Here is a 21,525-nt window from a genome sequence, read left to right on the forward strand (position 1 = left end):
ATATAATCATCAATTCTTTCGACCTTTTCTCCACCCACCCAAACCCCTGACCAGGCTCTGAGACTTGCGAAGAAGTTTGATATTAATTGGTTCATGTTTGTCGATAGTTTTCTAAATGCAACAAATAAAACCAAAATTGAATCATGATTAAAAGTGAAAAATTACGTACGCAAATGTAAATCTGAAGTTTTTTTTAAAAACAACATATGCGAGCAGTACGTTTTACATTCAAGTTGTTGCAATTTTGGTTGGGCATGGAAGTGGGGCATAGGGGAACAATTGAATTCCACTATTCCAGATCCAGATGATAAATCAGGGTCCTCGAAATCGAAAAGTAATTCAACCTTGTTAGTTCTCAAGTTGACGGCGAATAGACGATTAAGAGTTAAACCATACGTAGTATATGACATCTCCATCACAACGATTGAATCCTTTGATAATCATCTCGTAATAACGATAGATGATGGCCAGACATGAGAGCAGCCATAACAATTCAGGTTAAAGAAGGTAACTTGGGCTTCAAGCATACACAATTCAACGGCTTATGGGACCTAGTACGTACTCTTATTTGAGGAATACAAATTAATAAGGCTTCCTTCATTACATAATCATCAATTCTTTCGACCTTTTCCCCCTCACCAAAATCGCACCCCTTCCAAAACAATGGCCACACATAAGAGCAGCCATAACAAAGGAGAAAGAAAGAGAACGATTTCTGAAGAAGATTTAAAGAATTACGCCGTGAAAAAGGCTCTGAAATTGGCAAAGAAGTTGAAGACTCGTATTGTTTCAGGCGATTCGAGGTTCGTATGGGTGAAAAAGATCGAAAGAGATGTGACAGAACAAGGAGTTGCCAAGATGTTGGATCAACTCAGTGTTAAATCTGAATTGAAGAGCCGCCAGAAATTGATGACTGAGTTTGAAAAGGGGAAGAAGAACAGAGAAAAGAGAGCGCTAAGAATTACTTTTACTGCAAAGAGAACGAACTAGTGATGAAACCGATGTCTTAGAGAAGAAAGAGACAGAGTTCCGATGTAGAGAAGAAGAATTACTTTTATTGCAAAGAGAACGCTCTATGACCCAAGCCGATGTCTTAGAGAAGAAAGAGACAGAGTTTGGCTTTGAACAGTATACGGTTAGGGAAGAAGAATTGCTTTTTTTGCAAAGAGAACGCGCTATGGATGAAGCCGATGACTTAGAGAAGAAAGAGGTAGAGTTTCGCTTAGAACAGGTTAAGTCTAGGATTCGGTTTCTATCCATGGAAGAAGGTGACGTGGTATTAGGTTCTGGTTCTGAAGTTAATCTGGATTCACAGGTATATTGTAATCCCCCGTAATTCTATACATTTCATTTATATATTTTAACGTATATTTAATATATTTAAATAAGAATTTATGAATTTTGGAAATAAATATATAATTAACGTGCATTTATTTATTACATTTTAATATTTTCAACGATTTACGAAATCGAAAATGATTTTAGAATTTTAAGTTGAAAAGAATTTGAATTACGAAAATTGATTGAATTTAGAAAACGATCCTATTCAGTTTTGGACTCGAATCATAAAAGCTAAATCCTACTCCTAGCCCAATTGGGGAAAGCCCAAACCAATAAAACCCAAACCAATACTCCCTTCCCTTTTCTAATTCACGTGAGACCAAAGGAAACAACAAAAAAAAAAAAAAGAAAAAAAAAAACCCTCTCCCTCCTTCAACCTCACGTACAACACCAAACACTCATCCCTCTCAGCCGTTCTCTCTCCTCCCTTCACGTCCGCCGCTTCTGCCAAGCCGTCGGACCGCCGTTGCTTCACCACCGTCGACGTGCTCCTCTCCCCTTTGCCGGTACTCTCTCCTCCTTCCTCTTCTATTTTGTTTTCTCTTTCTTTAGTTTTATCCTCCCCTTAATCGCAGGTTCTGTTTTCTTGAACCACCAGCCAGCCGCCGCGTGCGCAGCCGCGACCCCCAGGCCAACCACCACCTGCATCTTCGTCGCAGCCCTGCCCAGCCGACACCCTCTTCGATCTCTCTCCTCCTTCGCGTAGAAACCATCTCCTCCCCTGCTTGTTTCTTGCGCAAGCCAGCCGGCCGCCGCCATAACATTGTCGTTGCCGTGCCGCCGCGCCACAGCACCACCTCCGGCCAACCACTCTCCCTTCCCTCTCTCTTTTGGTTAATTCCTTACCCTTTTATTTCATTAATGTAATATTTATGTTCTAATGATTTAATTAAGGTTTTCATAATTTAAATTATTAGTTTTGATAATTTAATTTAGAATTCAGATTATATGTTGATATTACAAACTAATTAATTTTCAGATTTTTGTTAATTATGTTTAAGTTAGAGTTTTAATTATGTTTATTAATTTAATTCATGTTTTCTTGGATTAGATTTATATTTTTATGGTTTAATTATAATTTTCAGATTTTATATGTTTTATATAATTAAGTTGGTAATTTTCAGATTATATAATTTGATTAAAATAGGAGTTTCAATTATTAAAGCATGGTAGGATGATTATAAATTATTAAAGTTATTGTTTTTATGATTTCAAAGTTTTGGGAGTAGTTTGAAATTAGTTATATTGCTGAAAATTTAAAATATGGTGTTTGCAAAGAGTTTTCAACGAATTTCAATCACTAATTCAATAATTGTTATGCTAGGAAATCAAATATTCAAGTTTTGTTATTGGAGAAAAGTTCTAAATATGTTTAGGATGTAGTTAGAATGTGTTATTATAGCTGTGAGCGATTAGAAGTTGATTGGGAATCCTTGTTGGTTGTTTTAGGCGGAGAATTCTCTGTAGGCGACTTTTGAATTATTAAAGTGGTCTTGCAGTTTGTTTACACAAGGTACGTACATACCTGCGTGCTTGGAATGTGTGCTAATTGTTGAAACCATGTGTATTATTGATGAACTTGGTTATGTTAATGTTGTTGATGAACTTAGTCAGGTTGAAATTGCATGTTTGATACTGTTGGATGAACATATTAAACCTTTATTGCATTTTGAGGATTATAACATGTTAGTATGGAAGATTGATGCAAACATGTTTGATTGGGAACACTAGAGTATTTAGTATATAATTCAGATCAGTTAATTGTTGTTCCCTTTTTAGCTTTTCACTACTTTATGAGGGCGGAGGACCTCATTTAGTAAGTTGAAACCTTATACCCATATTCAGGGGTTGATCAGTATTAAAGAAAAGATTGGAGTTAATTGGAATGAATCCTGTTTGATGCCTTGTGATCACTTACTCAATTCCAAGATAAAAACAGTTATAAATAAATGTGAGTTGCATGCCTTATGTGATTGTCGAGTCATAACAGGGTGTTAATTTGTAAATCATGTAAAGTGAAACTGAGTAGCAATAGCTTTAGACTGTGCACGTCTAAAGTGACGGACAAACAGGAGTTGGGGTTCATGGTGGTAGCCCATGGCCTTTCATTCGGACCGGATTGATCACCGCGTCCTATTTTCAGTCAAACGTTCCTCGATATCGCAGGTCACTGAGGTTACGGAGTCGCGCCCGTACCTCGTCTAGCTAGAAAACTCGGTCCATTGCCTATTTCAATTAAAATAATATTATTGTTATAAAAGTCTAGTCCAGTCTAGCCTAGTCTAGTTAAGTATGGTCTTCAGATTATCATGATTTGTCTGCCCTTATTTATGTTCATTAGTGTCATGTTAGGATTGATCGTTTAATAGTATCATGTTAGGATTATTATTGATTTAGTATGTAGTACTCAGCTTTGCTGATTACGTGCTTTTGCTTGTGCATGTTGATCATGGCTATGCCTTATTGATCCTGTGATGACCCAATCTTTGGTGAGCAGTCTCTAAGGATCAATAAGCATTGTCCATCTGCAGGTTTGAAGATGTTGCATCATTGGGATCGGGAATAGAGAGCTTGTATTTAGTTTTGATTTGCTAAGTTAACTTGGGTTTGTTAATTGGGACTTTAAACTTGTCGTACTATTTATATTTCCTTATTTTCGTTGGTTGATTTTTGGGGACTAAATCTGTAATCGATTATTTATAAACCTAAAGCTAGTTTTATGTTTTCCGCTGCAAAATTCTGAATAAGCCGTTACGTTTTCACACGGGCGATAATGCCTTGATAATTCTCTACGTTTTATATTAAAAGATTATTTTAGAAAAGAGAGAATTGTCGGGGTGTTACAAAGTGGTATCTAGAAGCTAAGGTTTTACTTTAATAAATTTTTAGGCGCCTAACTATCTAGTTATTTAAAATAAATTTCTTAAAAATCGAGATTCTACGTATTATAGACTTATAGTGTTCAAAAATTGGTACTTTTTTTTGGGGGGCCGATTTCCTTTTATCTTGTTTGAAAGTATATAATATTTCTTATTTAAGTTCGAAATCAAATTATTTATTCAAATTAAAGTGACTTTCGAAATTTTTATTCTTTTCTTATTATTTATTATTCAAAAATGAGTACAATTTTTTTTAAAAAAGTTCAAAACTTTTTTTTTAAAAGTTGTTTCAAGAGTTAGAATTCGTTATTTAGGAAATATAAATCTTTTTCGAATTAATAATTTTATTTTCGAATTTATTCGCTACGCATTTCCTTAATTTATTTTACTTTATTTATTTATATTTTATTTATGTTATTATTCTATGTTATAATTTTATTATAACTTCGTTCTTTTATTTCGTTATATAAATGATTCTAATGCTTTAGTTTATGAGAGATGGGTAGTATAAGAAGGGCATATAAGATAGAATTATATGTGCATTAGTAGCTAGTCAATGATAAGAAATTGATTGTTATGTATGTGCATGTGCTAATTGTTTAAGTGTTACATTTACATGTGCATAAAGAATTGTTTGATTCCACCAAACTTATTGATTATTGAACCTTGTTTATGTTTTGGCTGGAAAATCGTTAGTGAGACTTTGAATTGTTTATTTCAGGAATAAAATGTTTCTTTCCAAGTATACTAACATAGGATCCTTCGAGAAACTTGATATAGAAACCCCTGATATTTACGTGAAGAAAATTGTGTTTGGATGTGAATATTATGCTAAAGTTCAAGGGCAACCTATCTTAATGAGAAAGGATATCATAGCAGCCACAATCATTAATTGCTTACCTAACAAATTTCCATACCTAGAACTCAAGGAAAAGTTTAAAGACATGCATTCTGATAATGGGACTCCAAACTTGACTAAGTATGGAACTTGGGATGGTAGATGGAAATATGATTCAGAAATTCTGACCACCATTATTGAAGCGGCAGAAAGTGGGTTTAGAGACGGTAAAATCGTAGGGAGTCATGTTGGGGATTCAGTTACAGAAGAACCTATGGGAATTAGTGTAAATAATGACCTAGAGGAAAATGATGTAGCTGTGGAGAATGAGAATGTAGGTGTTGAGGCAGAGTATCCTAACCCAGCGGCTCATGAGCCAACCATTGAGATCTCTAGTGATTCGGATGCAGAGCTCGAAAGTGAACAGGAGATGGCAAGTGAGCCTAATCAAGATGAAGACATGGGTGAAGATGCAAACCCTGAGGAAGACCCCGATGAAGACCCTGAAGAAGAGTTCGATAATCTTGAGATCTAAATTTCACTTCGCAAGTTTCAGGAGCAATGGATAGGCAAGAGGCCACAAATATTTTGAAGTCATAAATAGTTAATTTAACTCTTTTATGTTTTAGAGAATAAGTAGCGAAGCTACAATAGTTTAAAGTTAAAGTTTATTGAAGTTTGAAATGTTCTTTATTATTTTGAAGGATGTAATAAATATTTATGGAGTTAGCAATAAAAGTTAAAGTTTTCAAGGAATTGTTCTTTATTCTATTTTGAGGATTCCATAATACCCCAACCTTTAGGTAACACGTCATGGATTAATTTTCCATTGGTTGCATACTCAGTGTGAATTGTGGATCAATTTAATTGCCACAATAATATTAAATGATTTGAGTACATAAAGAAAGTGAGGGCCAATCTAGACCCTCATGACCAATATGATTCAAAAGGTTATGCCCTATGTGCAGTGTGTGAATGTCTTTCGTGAATTATCGAGGATGATTATTTTTCAATGATTATTGCATCTTGTAGACGATCGTTGCACCTTCATAAACGATTGTCGTGCCTTCATAAATGATGTGTATTAATGTGAACATTGTTGGTTGAGGCGAACTTTATGGTCAATTCAAGTATTAAATTGTATGGGATAACGTATAGGTGATGTTTCAAACCTAAAGTAGAGTATACTAATTGCAGGCCGCGTTCTAGAATGGCCAACAATAATGACTTAGTTGTTGCTATTCGCCTCTTGGCGGAAAAGATGACCCCACCTTTTTAGAAAACCAGATTGGAGAGTTTGAGAAATTGTTTGGGGATTTGAATTGTCTTGAGAATATGAGAGTGGGTCAAGTTGTCATGTATTTGAAAGATGAAGCCGATTTACAGTGGAGAGAAATAGAGTTAGGCTTAGCGCTGCTGAAAGATTCAATTAGGATTCAATTGTTACTGCCTTAAGGGAAAGGTTTACCCTACCTTTTATGAGAAAGCAGAAAGTTTAGGAATTCATAAACATTAGTATGGGGAGCATGACCATCGATGAATACTATTGCAGATTTATAGCATGACCACCTTAGGATTAGGTGGGGAAACCTCTACATCTTTGGATTTTGTGTATGGGGGAGATGCTCATATTTATGGGTTGCAGTCTAGAATGGACAAGAAAAATATTATCGTTGGGGAGAAAAGAAAAGAGTTTAATGCTGGGGAAAACCAAGGAAATTTCAAGAGAAATATGAATGAAAATGGTAATGGGAGTGGTAACCAGGTAAAGTAGGGATTTAACCAGTCAGGAAATTAGGGTCGAAGCCTTTAGGGGCGTAGAACAACTAAGAGAACTTCCATAAGTCTGCTAATGAGAATAACAACCAGGATAAGGCTCCGGATAAACTATTCGTTATGAGTAGAAGTGAAGCTGAACGTTTTGCAGATGTAGTTTATGGTACTTTTCTATTAACTCCGTGCCAGTTAAAACATTGTTTGATTCAGGGGCAACTTGCTCTTTTATTTCGTGCTCTATTGTTAAAAGTTGAAGTTAGTAGATTTTGAGGCGATTGATTTACCTGTTAGTCTACCTACTGGTGTAACCATAAAGTGTACCAAGTTGTTTAAGAACTTGCCTTTGAAGACAAAAGATTGTGTTTTTCCTTCTGATTTGATAAAGTTTAGTCTGAGGGACCTAGATGTAATTTCGGGGATGGACTAGCTAAGTGTGTACAAGGCTAAGGTAGATTGTGAAGTTCAGAAAGTAAGTTTAAGGAACCTTATTGGAAAATTGACCTCATATAGATGTTTTGAAAAGTCCAAGAACCTTTACTTATTTCCGTAATGCAAGTGAGGAAATTGATGAATAGGGAGTACGAACTATTTTCTGTAGTGTGTCAGAGGTGATTAAAGAAGTTAGTGACAATCGAGGATGTTGCCATTGTGAGTGGATTCATTGATGTGTTTCCGAGTGAAATTACAAGTATGTTACCTGTTAGAGCTTTTGAGTTCACTATAGACTTAGATCCTGAAACGACACCTATATCCAAAGCACCTTATAGCATGACACCTCCTGAAATGAGCGAATTAAGACACAATTGCAAGAGTTGTTTGTTAAGGAGAAAGATAAGAGTATGGAACCATGCATCGATTTTAGGGAGCTAAACACCATCAAGAACGAGTATCCTTTGCCTAGGATAGATGACATATTTGATCAATTGAATTGGGCGAGTGTGTTCTCAAAGTCTGATTTGTGTTGAAGTACCACCAATTGAGGATAGATGATAAGGGCCTAGACCTCATTAGGACTCGTTATTGTCATTATGGGTTTAGAGTAATGTCTTTTGGGTTAACCAATGCACCTGCCATAAATATGGAATTGATGAATGAGATTTCCCACGAATTCCGAATTAAGTTTGTTATTATATTACTGATGGTATCCTGATTTATTCAAAGAATGCAAAAAGAGCATAATGAAATCTTGAGGATTACTTTGGAAACGCTTAGAAAGAATCTAGTTTTTTTTTCTTAAATGAAGTATACAAATCTTGAAGTCATGTGTGTATAAGTGACACCAGTGGAAAAGTGAAGGACTAACTTGATTGAGAACTATGTTACGTAAGGGAATAAATCTAAGAGACGATTTGAGTGGTCCAGGATCGTTAGAAATCATTGTTGTCTGGAAAAGATGTAAAGAAATACATGAATTGGCGCAAGAGCTAAGAGAAAAGCCCAAAAGTTATACACCCATGAAAAGCGTAATGAGGTTCGGTAACAAGGAAAAGTTGAACAGAAGGAATTTCTGTAGATCCTGCTAAGATTCAAGCTGTGAGTGAGCGACCTACTCCAAAGAACGTGTCCGATACTTGAAGTTTTCTAAGCCTAGATGACCATTATAGGAGTTGTGAAACACTTTCCGAAGAGAGCAAAACCATTGACCAACTTGTTGAAAGAGGAATCAAAATTCGAGTGGAGTGAGAAATGGGAGAAAGCTTTCTAAATTTTGAAAGAGCGTTTGACTTCCGCACCTGTTGTCGCGTCAATTGAAACTTTATGAAGCCAATTACCCAACCCATGACCTAAAGCTAGCTGCTAGTGCGTTGCTTTGAATGATTTGGAGACATTATCTTTATGGGACAACATTTGAGATCCTTACCGACTATAAAGTCTGAAATTTTGGCAAAAAGGCCTAGTGAATCTTGTGAACAACATTGAAATGAGTATTTCTTTCCACCCTGCAACCGATAGACAGACTGAGATTACTATGAAATATATGTTGAGATTCTGTGTTAATTGACTTTAAGGGTAATTGGGAAGACCAACTAGAGTGATTGAATTTCTTGCACCAATAGTTACCATGCGAGCATTACGATGTCACATGTTGAGGCATTGTGAGGGAAAAGTGTAGAAGTCCATTGCTAGAATGATTTGAGTGAAAATATTGTATTGAGGACATAATTCGTTGAGGAAGAAATACCCAAAGTTATTCCGTGAGATGAGTTACGAGGGCGTAACTCGTTTTCTTTAAGAGGGGTAGAATGCGATATAAATTCGCGCTTTTTACCTAATTTTATGGTGTTTTCATGCATTTCTATGCTTATTTTAGCAAATTATACATGTCGATGCAAGTAAATAGATTCTTCGCGTAAGAAATAGGTGTTCATGAGTAATTCAAGAAACTTTAAGTTGGCAAAAGAGTGTACATAAATGCCACAAGTACTTCTACAATAAGAATAAGTTCAAAAGTTTGGAAAGATATGTGAATTTTCGTGTCAAGTTTCGGGACGAAACTTCTTTTAAGAGGGGTAGATTGTAATCCCCCGTAATTCTATACATTTCATTTATATATTTTAACGTATATTTAATATATTTAAATAAGAATTTATGAATTTTGGAAATAAATATATAATTAACGTGCATTTATTTATTACATTTTAATATTTTCAACGATTTACGAAATCGAAAATGATTTTAGAATTTTAAGTTGAAAAGAATTTGAATTACGAAAATTGATTGAATTTAGAAAACGATCCTATTCAATTTTGGACTCGAATCATAAAAGCTAAATCCTACTCCTAGCCCAATTGGGGAAAGCCCAAACCAATAAAACCCAAACCAATACTCCCTTCCCTTTTCTAATTCACGTGAGACCAAAGGAAACAACAAAAAAAAAAAAAAGAAAAAAAAAAAAACCCTCTCCCTCCTTCAACCTCACGTACAACACCAAACACTCATCCCTCTCAGCCGTTCTCTCTCCTCCCTTCACGTCCGCCGCTTCTGCCAAGCCGTCGGACCGCCGTTGCTTCACCACCGTCGACGTGCTCCTCTCCCCTTTGCCGGTACTCTCTCCTCCTTCCTATTCTATTTTGTTTTCTCTTTCTTTAGTTTTATCCTCCCCTTAATCGCAGGTTCTGTTTTCTTGAACCACCAGCCAGCCGCCGCGTGCGCAGCCGCGACCCCCAGGCCAACCACCACCTGCATCTTCGTCGCAGCCCTGCCCAGCCGACACCCTCTTCGATCTCTCTCCTCCTTCGCGTAGAAACCATCTCCTCCCCTGCTTGTTTCTTGCGCAAGCCAGCCGGCCGCCGCCATAACATTGTCGTTGCCGTGCCGCCGCGCCACAGCACCACCTCCGGCCAACCACTCTCCCTTCCCTCTCTCTTTTGGTTAATTCCTTACCCTTTTATTTCATTAATGTAATATTTATGTTCTAATGATTTAATTAAGGTTTTCATAATTTAAATTATTAGTTTTGATAATTTAATTTAGAATTCAGATTATATGTTGATATTACAAACTAATTAATTTTCAGATTTTTGTTAATTATGTTTAAGTTAGAGTTTTAATTATGTTTATTAATTTAATTCATGTTTTCTTGGATTAGATTTATATTTTTATGGTTTAATTATAATTTTCAGATTTTATATGTTTTATATAATTAAGTTGGTAATTTTCAGATTATATAATTTGATTAAAATAGGAGTTTTAATTATTAAAGCATGGTAGGATGATTATAAATTATTAAAGTTATTGTTTTTATGATTTCAAAGTTTTGGGAGTAGTTTGAAATTAGTTATATTGCTGAAAATTTAAAGTATGGAGTTTGCAAAGAGTTTTCAACGAATTTCAATCACTAATTCAATAATTGTTATGCTAGGAAATCAAATATTCAAGTTTTGTTATTGGAGAAAAGTTCTAAATATGTTTAGGATGTAGTTAGAATGTGTTATTATAGCTGTGAGCGATTAGAAGTTGATTGGGAATCCTTGTTGGTTGTTTTAGGCGGAGAATTCTCTGTAGGCGACTTTTGAATTATTAAAGTGGTCTTGCAGTTTGTTTACACAAGGTACGTACATACCTGCGTGCTTGGAATGTGTGCTAATTGTTGAAACCATGTGTATTATTGATGAACTTGGTTATGTTAATGTTGTTGATGAACTTAGTCAGGTTGAAATTGCATGTTTGATACTGTTGGATGAACATATTAAACCTTTATTGCATTTTGAGGATTATAACATGTTAGTATGGAAGATTGATGCAAACATGTTTGATTGGGAACACTAGAGTATTTAGTATATAATTCAGATCAGTTAATTGTTGTTCCCTTTTTAACTTTTCACTACTTTATGAGGGCGGAGGACCTCATTTAGTAAGTTGAAACCTTATACCCATATTCAGGGGTTGATCAGTATTAAAGAAAAGATTGGAGTTAATTGGAATGAATCCTGTTTGATGCCTTGTGATCACTTACTCAATTCCAAGATAAAAACAGTTATAAATAAATGTGAGTTGCATGCCTTATGTGATTGTCGAGTCATAACAGGGTGTTAATTTGTAAATCATGTAAAGGGAAACTGAGTAGCAATAGCTTTAGACTGTGCACGTCTAAAGTGACGGACAAACAGGAGTTGGGGTTCATGGTGGTAGCCCATGGCCTTTCATTCGGACCGGATTGATCACCGCGTCCTATTTTCAGTCAAACGTTCCTCGATATCGCAGGTCACTGAGGTTACGGAGTCGCGCCCGTACCTCGTCTAGCTAGAAAACTCGGTCCATTGCCTATTTCAATTAAAATAATATTATTGTTATAAAAGTCTAGTCCAGTCTAGCCTAGTCTAGTTAAGTATGGTCTTCAGATTATCATGATTTGTCTGCCCTTATTTATGTTCATTAGTGTCATGTTAGGATTGATCGTTTAATAGTATCATGTTAGGATTATTATTGATTTAGTATGTAGTACTCAGCTTTGCTGATTACGTGCTTTTGCTTGTGCATGTTGATCATGGCTATGCCTTATTGATCCTGTGATGACCCAATCTTTGGTGAGCAGTCTCTAAGGATCAATAAGCATTGTCCATCTGCAGGTTTGAAGATGTTGCATCATTGGGATCGGGAATAGAGAGCTTGTATTTAGTTTTGATTTGCTAAGTTAACTTGGGTTTGTTAATTGGGACTTTAAACTTGTCGTACTATTTATATTTCCTTATTTTCGTTGGTTGATTTTTGGGGACTAAATCTGTAATCGATTATTTTATAAACCTAAAGTTAGTTTTATGTTTTCCGCTGCAAAATTCTGAATAAGCCGTTACGTTTTCACACGGGCGATAATGCCTTGATAATTCTCTACGTTTTATATTAAAAGATTATTTTAGAAAAGAGAGAATTGTCGGGGTGTTACATATATGGCCTAAGAAAACCGAAGTTCTTGAACCGTTTTCATACAGGTTATGAATGGAACAAGTATAACAGAACACATTATGATTATGATAACCCACCTCCCAAATATGTATTAGGGTACAAATTCATCATCTTTTACCCTGATCTTATTGATAAATCCAAGATTCCAAGGCATGTTTTTGAGAAAGATGGGGATTCTACCGATACTTGTATTATTAGGTTTGAAGCTGGCCCTCCTTATCAAGACATTGGTTTTCGGATTGTGCTTAAAGATTTGGAGGTTTCACATAAGAAAGGTTTCAGATGCACCTTTGAAGGTGGCATATTACGTTTGTATTTTAACTTTAAGAGGTATGGTTATCGCCGATGAACATTCAGACTAACTTCACCAAGATGATCCTTGGAGTTACATAGAGAGATTGTTTAACAAAATTTGTAATTTGTTTACCTGTTAAGAACAAGTTACTGTTTTATCTTTTTTTTTACTGAAATTGTGCAATATATAAGCTAGGTTGCACCGATACGGGTACGGGGACGGAAAACGGCAAAATAAAAAATGCAAAAAACGGGTACGGCATGGATTCGGCAAAAAAAAAAAAAAAAAACAAGAATTTAGCTAAATTAAACATCCATACATAAAAATAGTTCAAAATAACAAAAACACAATAAATAGTTCAAAGTTCAAAATAACAAAAACACAATAACTAAATTTAATGTCTTATAATAGATAAAACTTAGACAAAGCACATCAATCTTCAACGAGCAACACATTTTCTAAATCCGGCTCATCTAGTGAGAGTTCCGCAAACTCTAGAAACCCAACATCCTCCAAGGAATCAAATGCATCTCCACCAACATCCCACATCTTTGTATAAAGCTCCGCATATTCTTCGGAATTCCTTGATAAAAGGCGAAGATTGTTGTGAATGAAAACCAAATCTTGGGCACGACTTGGATTTAGCTTATTCCTCCTAAGTGAGTGAATGAAGGCATATGTACTCCAATTTCGTTCACTACAAGATGATGAAGTAGGTTGCCCAAGCACTTTAAATGCCAAAGATTGGAGGAGAGGAGTTTGAGCTCCAATGTTTACCCACCAACTCTTAGGATCCATAGAATGCATCCTTGCGATACAAGTTAAATCCTCAAAAGGTCCACTCTTCATAGAGAATTGAGCATATTCTTCCATCACTTTACCAACATCATCGTTAAGTGCAAATAATCTACGAAAGCACTTCATTCTCTCTCGAGATACTTCACCATCTCTATGAGGAGCAATTCTAGATTGATCACCAAGTAGCCATTCATCACTATAGAACCTTCAATATTTTTTTTTAAAAAAGAGTTATAGATTTGTGTATAAGTATGTATAATAAGATAAAGAAAATGTCAAATAATAATAGAATATATACCTCGGGTTCAAGGAGTGAGCTAGACAATGGAGAGGAGTGTTGCTTTTTGCCCAACGAGCTACCAAGATTTCATAAACCACATGATAAAAGGGACTAAACTCCGAATTGGGACGACCTTCTTTCTTGTAAATCTCAAGCTTCACTTGTTCAATCATAGAATCCCACATCTCATACACTAAGTGAAGGCATGGTTTATCGGTGTCACAAAGCCTAATCATGTCATAGATAGGCTTTGTGAAATCAACAATGTAAGCTAGTTTGTCCCACCAATCATCATTCACAATTTTGTCTTTCACAAAGTTTGCCTTCCCCATGTCTTCTTCTCTATAAGAAGTCCACTCATCACTTATAACCATGGCTTGAAGACCTCGTTTAATAAGCTTAAATCTCTTAAGCATCACAATAATGGAGGAAAAGCGAATATCGGCCACGGAAAGCAACTTAAGAGGAGAAAACTTTTGGAAGATAGCCAATCTCATGTTGTGGTTCATGATGAAATTTTTAATTACCATTGCATCCCCATGGATATCAGTGATCCAACTACATTCTTCATAAGTTTCAGAATTGTTACTCACATTCCTTGCCGCACAAATATTCTTCAAAGCAAGATTAAGGGTATGAACAACACATGGTGTCCAATAAATGTGAGGAAACTCACTCTCAATTAGCTCCCAGCCCCTTTGCAATTTGCTGCATTATCAGTTATGACTTGCACTACATTTTGGTGACCCACTTCTTGAATAACTTCTTTCATGAGATTAGCAATGAAATATTTATCTTTTATTTCACCAAAACAATTCACAACTTTAAGAAATATTGGACCATTACCAGAAGTAGCCATGAAATTAATGAGAGGTTTTCTTGTTGGATCACTCCATCCATCAATCACAATTGTCACCCCTTTTTCTCTCCAAGTTGACTTTAGTGGAATCATTAGGTTCTCTACATTAGCTTTTTCTTGCACAAGTAATGTAGTTCTAAGCTTATTGTAACCAGGAGGTTTGTAACCTGCTATATTATGAGTGGCAGCAAAAGTATAGGACCTCATATAGTGTGGATTCCTAGCAAGATTAAATGGCAACCCTCCTGTGTAAAACATCATTGCAATCTCTTGATCCAATTGATCCCTAGTTTCAATACCAAAACATCTAGTAATTGGTGATTTTTCAGACTTCCTTTTCTTGAACATAGCATCGGAGTCCAAATGAGAAAGAGATTCACTAGGCAAAGGAACTTCTCTAGGGCCCGAATCAAGTTTCTTATTCTCAAATTCATCATCAAGTTTTTGCATTTCAAGTTTATCAGCACGAGACACTTTCTTACAACATGCAATGCCTTGACCCTTAATTTGAAGCAAATGGGCCCTAACTCTTGAATAACTAGATGTTCGGTTTTCATTACAAAAATTACATCGATATTTCCATGTTCCACCAACCGCCCCTTGTTTTTCAATTCTTGTTACAAACCTCCACAATGGAGGAGAACCCTCACTAGACAATGATTCCGCACCAATTGACCCACTACCCGTGCTACTACCAATATTAGTACTTTGTTGTTGAGGTTGAGATTGAGATGAATCCATATTGATCCTAATCAAATGAAAAATAAACAAATTCATTCAACACAACCATTCAACAATTCAACACTCAACTAATTAATTAAGATTTTAAACATTAAGTTTCCTAATTAATTATTTAATTCATTCAACTAATTAATTAAGATTTTAAACATTAAGTTACCTAAATCACAATATCACATTATCATTTATCACAAAACATAACAACATTTAATTATATAAAAACGAAAATAAAATTTTAAAAAAAAAAACGTCCAAAAAAATTAAAAAAATAACAGAAGAATATAAGATAATTAAACACTTCATATTCCAAATTTCCAACACTAAAAAATAAATCATTCAAACACAAAAGTACAAAACAAATAGAGAAACAAAAAAAGGAAAAAAGAAAAGAAAAAGAGAAGTGAAGTGACTCACCGAGTCACCGGCGGCGAGGAGAGAAGGAGAGACGGCGGCGGTGGACGAGCATCCGGTACCCGACGATTTGCGAATGCGAGCCTGCGACGCTGCGATTTGCGAATTGAATTGCGAAGCTGCGACTGCGATTTGCGAATGCGAGCCTGCGACGCTGCCTCGCTGGTGGCCGGCGGCAAGGAGCCAAGGAAGAACACCGGCGAAGAAGAGTCGAAGAGACGAAGAGCCAAAGAGACCAAGAGTCGAACCAGGTGAGAGAGAATTTAGGGATTTCAGATTTGGAAAAAACCCTAAAAATTCGAATTTGGGTCTTAATGGGTGTTGGGTACTTGGTTTTTGTCCAAATACGTACCCACCCGCGTACCCACCCCGTGCCCAGCCGTACCCATTTTCGGCCCACGTACCCAGATTTCAGATTCGTTTTGGGGACGAATCCGGGAAGTACCCGTCCCGTACCCGACCCGTACCCGTCCCCGGTACGGGAAACGGATGTCCAGTGCCGTCCCCGTGCTTCATAGTATATAAGTATCTACTTTGTCGTATTATACCAACTTACCAAGTGCTTATCGAGTTTAGGTAGTGTTAATGCCGGGGTGAAGAAGCTAACACAAGATTATAAACAATAAAACAGGGTTTTGATCCAATTTGACTAATTAAATTTGTAGAGAAAAAACATTCGCTTGTGGACGGTGTTCTTGATTTAATTAGAGTTTTGTGGTTATTTATCCTTCAATCTGATCGATGTTCTAAAAGTCACCAACAAAACTTGTGTCGGAGTTTGGGGTCAAAGAGTTGCGGACACTTATTTGGTAATTAATCAACAATGTTAGGCGGCAAAGACAACTTGCGTCAAATAATTAGTACAAACTTTTATATAAGGCGGTCTTACACATAAAAGATCACCTACCTTGATGTCATATAAGCTAAAGAATGAAATCAATTAGTTAAGCACTAAATATAATTAGTTAAACTCTGAAACCAATTAGTTAAATAATGAAACTAACTAGTTAAGAAATTGAACCAATTAGTTAAGCAAATAAAGTGATTTTTCCGGTAAGGCGGTCTGACACAAAAATTACCGAATAATTAGAGCTTCGTCAATAACAAGTTCAGCTTTAGGATTGTTAGAATGCTATTTAGTTTCCTAGTTTAATTAGAATTGTATTAGGTAGACGTGGGTTTTTAGTTTAGCCTATAAAAGGGTTTAGGCATAGCTAGAAAATAAGAGGGAAAATACATTGGAACTTAGTAATACGATCACAAACACTTGTATATTTTAGTATTGTTTTTGCTATTTGGTCTATATTGTATTGTAAGGTTCGTTCCTAATCGTTTGTGGCACGCATTTGGTTATAACAGTTTTAGTATGTGAAATTGTCTTTTTGTTTGTTTTTATTGAAACTAGCTTTTGAGCCCGTTCAATGAACAGACACTTATATAGTGGTTTTGCTAATTTTATTAAGGGTTTAATTTGCGATTTAGTGCGAATATATGATTTATATAGAGGTGAAATTTGAAAAAATAAACTCCGTATAAATTAGATGGTGAATTATGAGTGTTAAAACGGAAAATGGAATGGAAGAGGTTGAATGATCGAATGTATAAATTAAATGGTGAATTGATGTTGAATGAGCAAGATAGAGTGAAAGATGTGTTGAAGCTGTAAAATAAGTACTTTCTATAACACACCAGAAAAGGAAAAATTGAAAAAAAATATATGGATGAAAGATGGAGGTGACATTTGTCAAATAATAATCAATAAGATAGATGTGACATTTGTCATATAATAATCAATGGTTATCTTTTTAAATACTAGATATAGATTATGTTTTTGTTGTTGTTGTCGTCGTTGTCATGAAGAAATGTGACCTTAAGGGAAGGTTGACACTCACACAAGGGCCAGGGCCTTGGATGCTTGATACTTCCTCCGTTTTTTAATACTCGCAACGTTTGGACTTTTTACACTATTCATATAATTTACTTTGACTATTCTTGGTGTTTTTTATATAAGATAAAACATAGTCATGTGAGATCTTGTTAGATTCGCCTCAATGTGTATTTTCAAAATATCAACTTTTTATAATTTTTACATAAAGAGAATTTAAGATATAAATGACAAAAGTTGTGCATTGGCATGCGTGAATGTAACAAACGTTGCGAGTATTAAAAAACGGAGGAAGTATGATGATACTACCTCCCCATAAGGAAGTGAATGCTAATATGAGTGTGGAGATCGAAGTGAAGTAGTAAGACAACAAGAAGAGCTAGCTAATTATGGCTCTTGGATGATGGTCAAGAAGCCACCGGCCACCACGGAATAGACCTCCTGGACTGGAAAAATAACCGGCCACCAGTAAGACGGCGGCGAAAAATCCTAACCAGATACAAACCGGAGGTGGTCAGAGTCAAAGGAGGAAATTAAGTTGGCTCAAGATTTGCAATATTAGGGGAGGGAAATCAATCTCGACTACCCTTGAAACGACTGACTTTGGAAAATCTTTGAAACAACCCTTTCATTTCACCAAAAATAATCCTACTACGTAATTTGACACCCTACTCGTTCTTACTCGACTTTCATTGCCACTAATTCCTCTCACATAATATAAAGTTACTACGTGATTTTTAACTCGTGGGGATACATGTTTTAATTTGTTTCAATCAAGTTTAATGGTTTCGGTAGGAAATGCATGTTTAATGGACTAACAAAATGATCAAATTAATAGGTATCAAGTATGGAGTATATTATTAGACTCGATCATCTTGAGCTCAACTTATTGGAAAAGATGATTGTGGGCTGGGTCGGCTAATGATCCGAAAAATACATGGCCCAACATCGACACAAGAAAAGCACGCCCGACACGGGCACGAATCGTGGGCAGGATCTGAGCCAACTTTTTTTTGGAAAAAACAAGACAAGGCACGACATGACAATATACACTAAATTTAGTAAAATTAGGCTTAAGCACGACAAACCGTTGGCCTGGGCCTTTTTTTTTGAAATTTTGGGCACGACCCCATCGGATACAAATGGGCTTGCGTGGCCCTGGCCGGTTCAGGCCCACGACCAGTAGCTCGCCCCCGAAGCTCGACCCGACCCACATCCTCCTTTACCCGTGTCCTAGCTCGAAAATGATGGCCAAGCAATTTTTTGGCCTGGTCCAGTCTAACTTAATTTGTTTGGCACGGATTTTGGACAACTCAAAACTAAAATTTTATTTTAATAAAATTGAACGGCCCCAAAAGCCCGCTATTTTAACCCAAAGCAGTGACTTTGAGCACAAAAAACTGACCCAAATTTTAGCCGGCTAGATAGACTGGGCTGAAATTTTTAGTTGTGAGCAAAGTCAGCCCGACTTTTGATCTGGTCTAATCTAAATAGATTTTAAGCGGGTATAAACATCACCCGAGCAAAACAAAAATGAGACACAAGGTAGAAAAATTGAGCAAGTAATAAAAACAAACAACTTAAACAAAAGATTGAAGGTGAGCCTCCCCTTATAACCCAAAACTGTGTTGTCTTTCTCTCTCTTACCCATCAGTTCATCACCATGCTTCCATGCTCCAACCATGAAACCATCAAATTAACATTGAAAAGAATAGGAAAAAAAATACATTTCCTTTTCTTTTAGCTAATCAAATGTGGTTTTTTCCTTCAAAATGTATTTGTAATTCAATACAACTCAATACACAATTGTAACTTAAGAAAATTCTTACAAGTCATAAGTAAAGTAGGTACAGAAATAAATAAAGTACACAAACAATGCCAAATTACTCAAAAGTTAGTTTACCAGTTGTTACTTGTTAGTTAACCAATTTTACTCTTAAACTGCATAAGTAATGTAATTCATATTATTGTCAAACTGCGTATACAAAGAAATTTACAAGTGAATTTGAAACAACTAAAAAAAACTCGAACTATATACAACACATCCGGGGCCACTAATTAACTAGTTACGCGTAATCTATAAAACCCTACTTATAAAAACTGACCTTTTTGAGCCAAGTTCTTGTATGTTCAAATACTAAGGTATGTAAGCAAGAAGCATCGCCATAGGTCTTTCCATCTGTGAGAAAGAATACTAGTTCTTGCAGCTTCTTTCATTGTAAAGGAAGATAAAATTAACAACAAGATATCATCAGACAACTGACTCAGACGATCATTCACTTCATGGTCGCTGTTACAGACCTGAAATTATTGACATGTTACCATAAGGTGTACATGATCAAGATGAGCCCGGCCAGCCCCGGCCCAAAATTTTACGGATCTGGGCAGAATTTTCCGTCCCGGCCCGAAAATTTAAATTTTTTGGGCGGGTTTGAGAAACATAAAACTACACCTTTTGATTATAAATTTTGCCCGCCCCGACCATTACCCAAAAGCCCGGTATTTTAGGCCCGAATAGCAGGTTTGGGCACAATTTTTTGGCCTGAATTTTGGCCCGGCCTGACATAACGGGCTGATTTTTATAACCGAACTCGGCCAAGCCCGTCATTTGACCAGGTCTACCATAAGGTAAACCTCACTTTAGAACGTACTAGTTTGTAGCAAATTCCAAGACCTGATCAAAAGGCGGGCCGGGCCAAAATCCAAGCCAGTTTTTGTGCCCGACACTGTTATTTTGGGCATAAAATGTCGGATTTTTTGGACCGAGCCAAAGTTATCACTAAAAGTATAGTTTTTACGTTGCCCAAGAGCCCGTAAATTTTTTTCCCGGGTCGGGCCCGAAAATTGGGCTAAAACATTCTGTCCAAACCCGCCAAATTTCGGGTCAGGTTCATATTGATCGGGTCTACAAATTCCACTAGAGAAAGCTGAGAAATCAAAATAACACCGCTACCTTGCAGGCTTTTAATGCAGGCCACATCGATCTGTTTGCTTGCTATCATAAATAAGATCAAGAAAACAAAAAAGGAAATATGTCAGCTAATTGCGCAATTTTATTTAATCGATTTTCTACAAATATCAGTGATCACTTAGTGCCAGTTAATAGTTTGTTAATACCATAATGGAAGCAAGAGATCGATGGCGAATTTTTTCCTAAAAAAAAAAAGAGGGGAAAGGGCAAATTCTGGTGCAAAATCAACCATATTCAGCAAATATGAAGTAATAGCGAACCCAGATTGGGGAAAAAGAAAAGTTAGCAACTTTCAGGAGCAATTCAACAAGCAAAGTTCCAGAAATTAACAGACTATAATTTATTTATTTATTAAAGCTAGCAATTTTAGGAGCAATTCAATAAGCAAAATTCCAGAAATTAACATATAATTATAAATAAAAAAAAGCTAGCAATTTTCAGGAGCACTTCAACAAGGAAAAGTCCAGAACTTACATAGAAGTATAAAATAATAGAAAAAAATACCAACTTTCAGGAGAAATTCAACAAGGAAAAAATCCATAACTTAACATATTCAAAGTACAAAAACAATAATAATAAAAAAATATAGCAACTATCAGGAGCAATTCAACAAGTGAATTCCAGAAATTAACATATAAAATTGGGAGAGGGCTTACATGACAGAAGGTAGAGATCGAGCAAGATGAGAAACGAGAAAGTGAAATTCAAGTCTGTTGAGTCTGATGCATTGCAGAAGGGAGTTCGGGTTCGGGTGGTGTAACTGTTTGATTGGGCTGGGAAAGTCCAAAGCCCAATTCAATTGGACTGGATCCAACTTGAAGAAGTTTAGATCAAACTCATACTCCGATATAACCTTTTTTTTTTTTTTTTTTTAATACTAAAATTGGACCTAACTTCTTGAAGTATACTCCTTATAATTTTTATCCAGAGGCCCATTACAAGACTTACCACCTCCCAACCCCCTCCCCCCTTAAGTCCCAAACAAATGCTTGGGGTAGGAATTGAACCCTAGACTATGCTAGGGAAAAAGGAAAAGCTCACCATTTGAGTT

General features: G+C 36.0%; 3 protein-coding genes and 2 long non-coding RNA genes across 9 annotated transcripts; 2 read left to right on the forward strand and 3 right to left on the reverse strand.

Annotated features, from left to right (window-relative positions):
* On the forward strand, positions 1–6,702 carry LOC130464236 (uncharacterized). 5 transcript variants are annotated; one of them, XR_008924607.1, is made up of 4 exons: positions 11–1,847; positions 1,940–2,174; positions 2,791–2,854; positions 3,839–4,386. XR_008924607.1 is itself a non-coding variant. In XM_056833703.1 (4 exons), the coding sequence occupies exon 4, from the start codon at positions 4,949–4,951 to the stop codon at positions 5,591–5,593; it is 645 nt and encodes a 214-aa protein (XP_056689681.1). In that variant the 5' UTR covers positions 33–1,847; positions 1,917–2,174; positions 2,791–2,854; positions 4,942–4,948; the 3' UTR covers positions 5,594–6,702. The 5 variants fall into 5 exon arrangements, 3 of the variants coding, with proteins under 3 accessions (XP_056689681.1, XP_056689680.1, XP_056689682.1); XM_056833703.1 differs by lacking the exon at positions 3,839–4,386 and adding an exon at positions 4,942–6,702 and having other exon boundaries at positions 33–1,847; positions 1,917–2,174; XM_056833702.1 differs by lacking the exon at positions 3,839–4,386 and adding an exon at positions 4,942–6,702 and having other exon boundaries at positions 33–1,847.
* Positions 6,703–9,370: 2,668 nt separating this feature from the next.
* LOC130464433 (uncharacterized) lies at positions 9,371–12,064 on the forward strand. The gene is made up of 4 exons (XR_008924849.1): positions 9,371–9,878; positions 9,971–10,205; positions 10,822–10,885; positions 11,870–12,064. It is a non-coding gene; the product is annotated as an uncharacterized lncRNA (long non-coding RNA).
* Positions 12,065–12,761: 697 nt separating this feature from the next.
* LOC130463831 (uncharacterized) lies at positions 12,762–13,574 on the reverse strand. The gene has a single exon (XM_056833092.1). The coding sequence runs from the start codon at positions 13,454–13,456 to the stop codon at positions 12,965–12,967; it is 492 nt and encodes a 163-aa protein (XP_056689070.1). The 5' UTR covers positions 13,457–13,574; the 3' UTR covers positions 12,762–12,964.
* Positions 13,575–14,292: 718 nt separating this feature from the next.
* LOC130463688 (uncharacterized) lies at positions 14,293–15,210 on the reverse strand. The gene has a single exon (XM_056832897.1). It carries the CDS (start codon positions 15,208–15,210, stop codon positions 14,293–14,295), a length of 918 nt encoding a protein of 305 aa, XP_056688875.1.
* Positions 15,211–19,445: 4,235 nt separating this feature from the next.
* On the reverse strand, positions 19,446–21,252 carry LOC110781482 (uncharacterized). The gene is made up of 3 exons (XR_002531721.2): positions 21,131–21,252; positions 20,457–20,498; positions 19,446–19,804 (listed from the first exon to the last, which is right to left on the reverse strand). It is a non-coding gene; the product is annotated as an uncharacterized lncRNA (long non-coding RNA).
* Between the last annotated feature and the right edge of the window lie 273 nt (positions 21,253–21,525).

The sequence above is a fragment of the Spinacia oleracea genome, chromosome 6, assembly GCF_020520425.1.
Source record: "Spinacia oleracea cultivar Varoflay chromosome 6, BTI_SOV_V1, whole genome shotgun sequence".
Classification (NCBI taxonomy): Eukaryota; Viridiplantae; Streptophyta; class Magnoliopsida; order Caryophyllales; family Amaranthaceae; genus Spinacia; species Spinacia oleracea.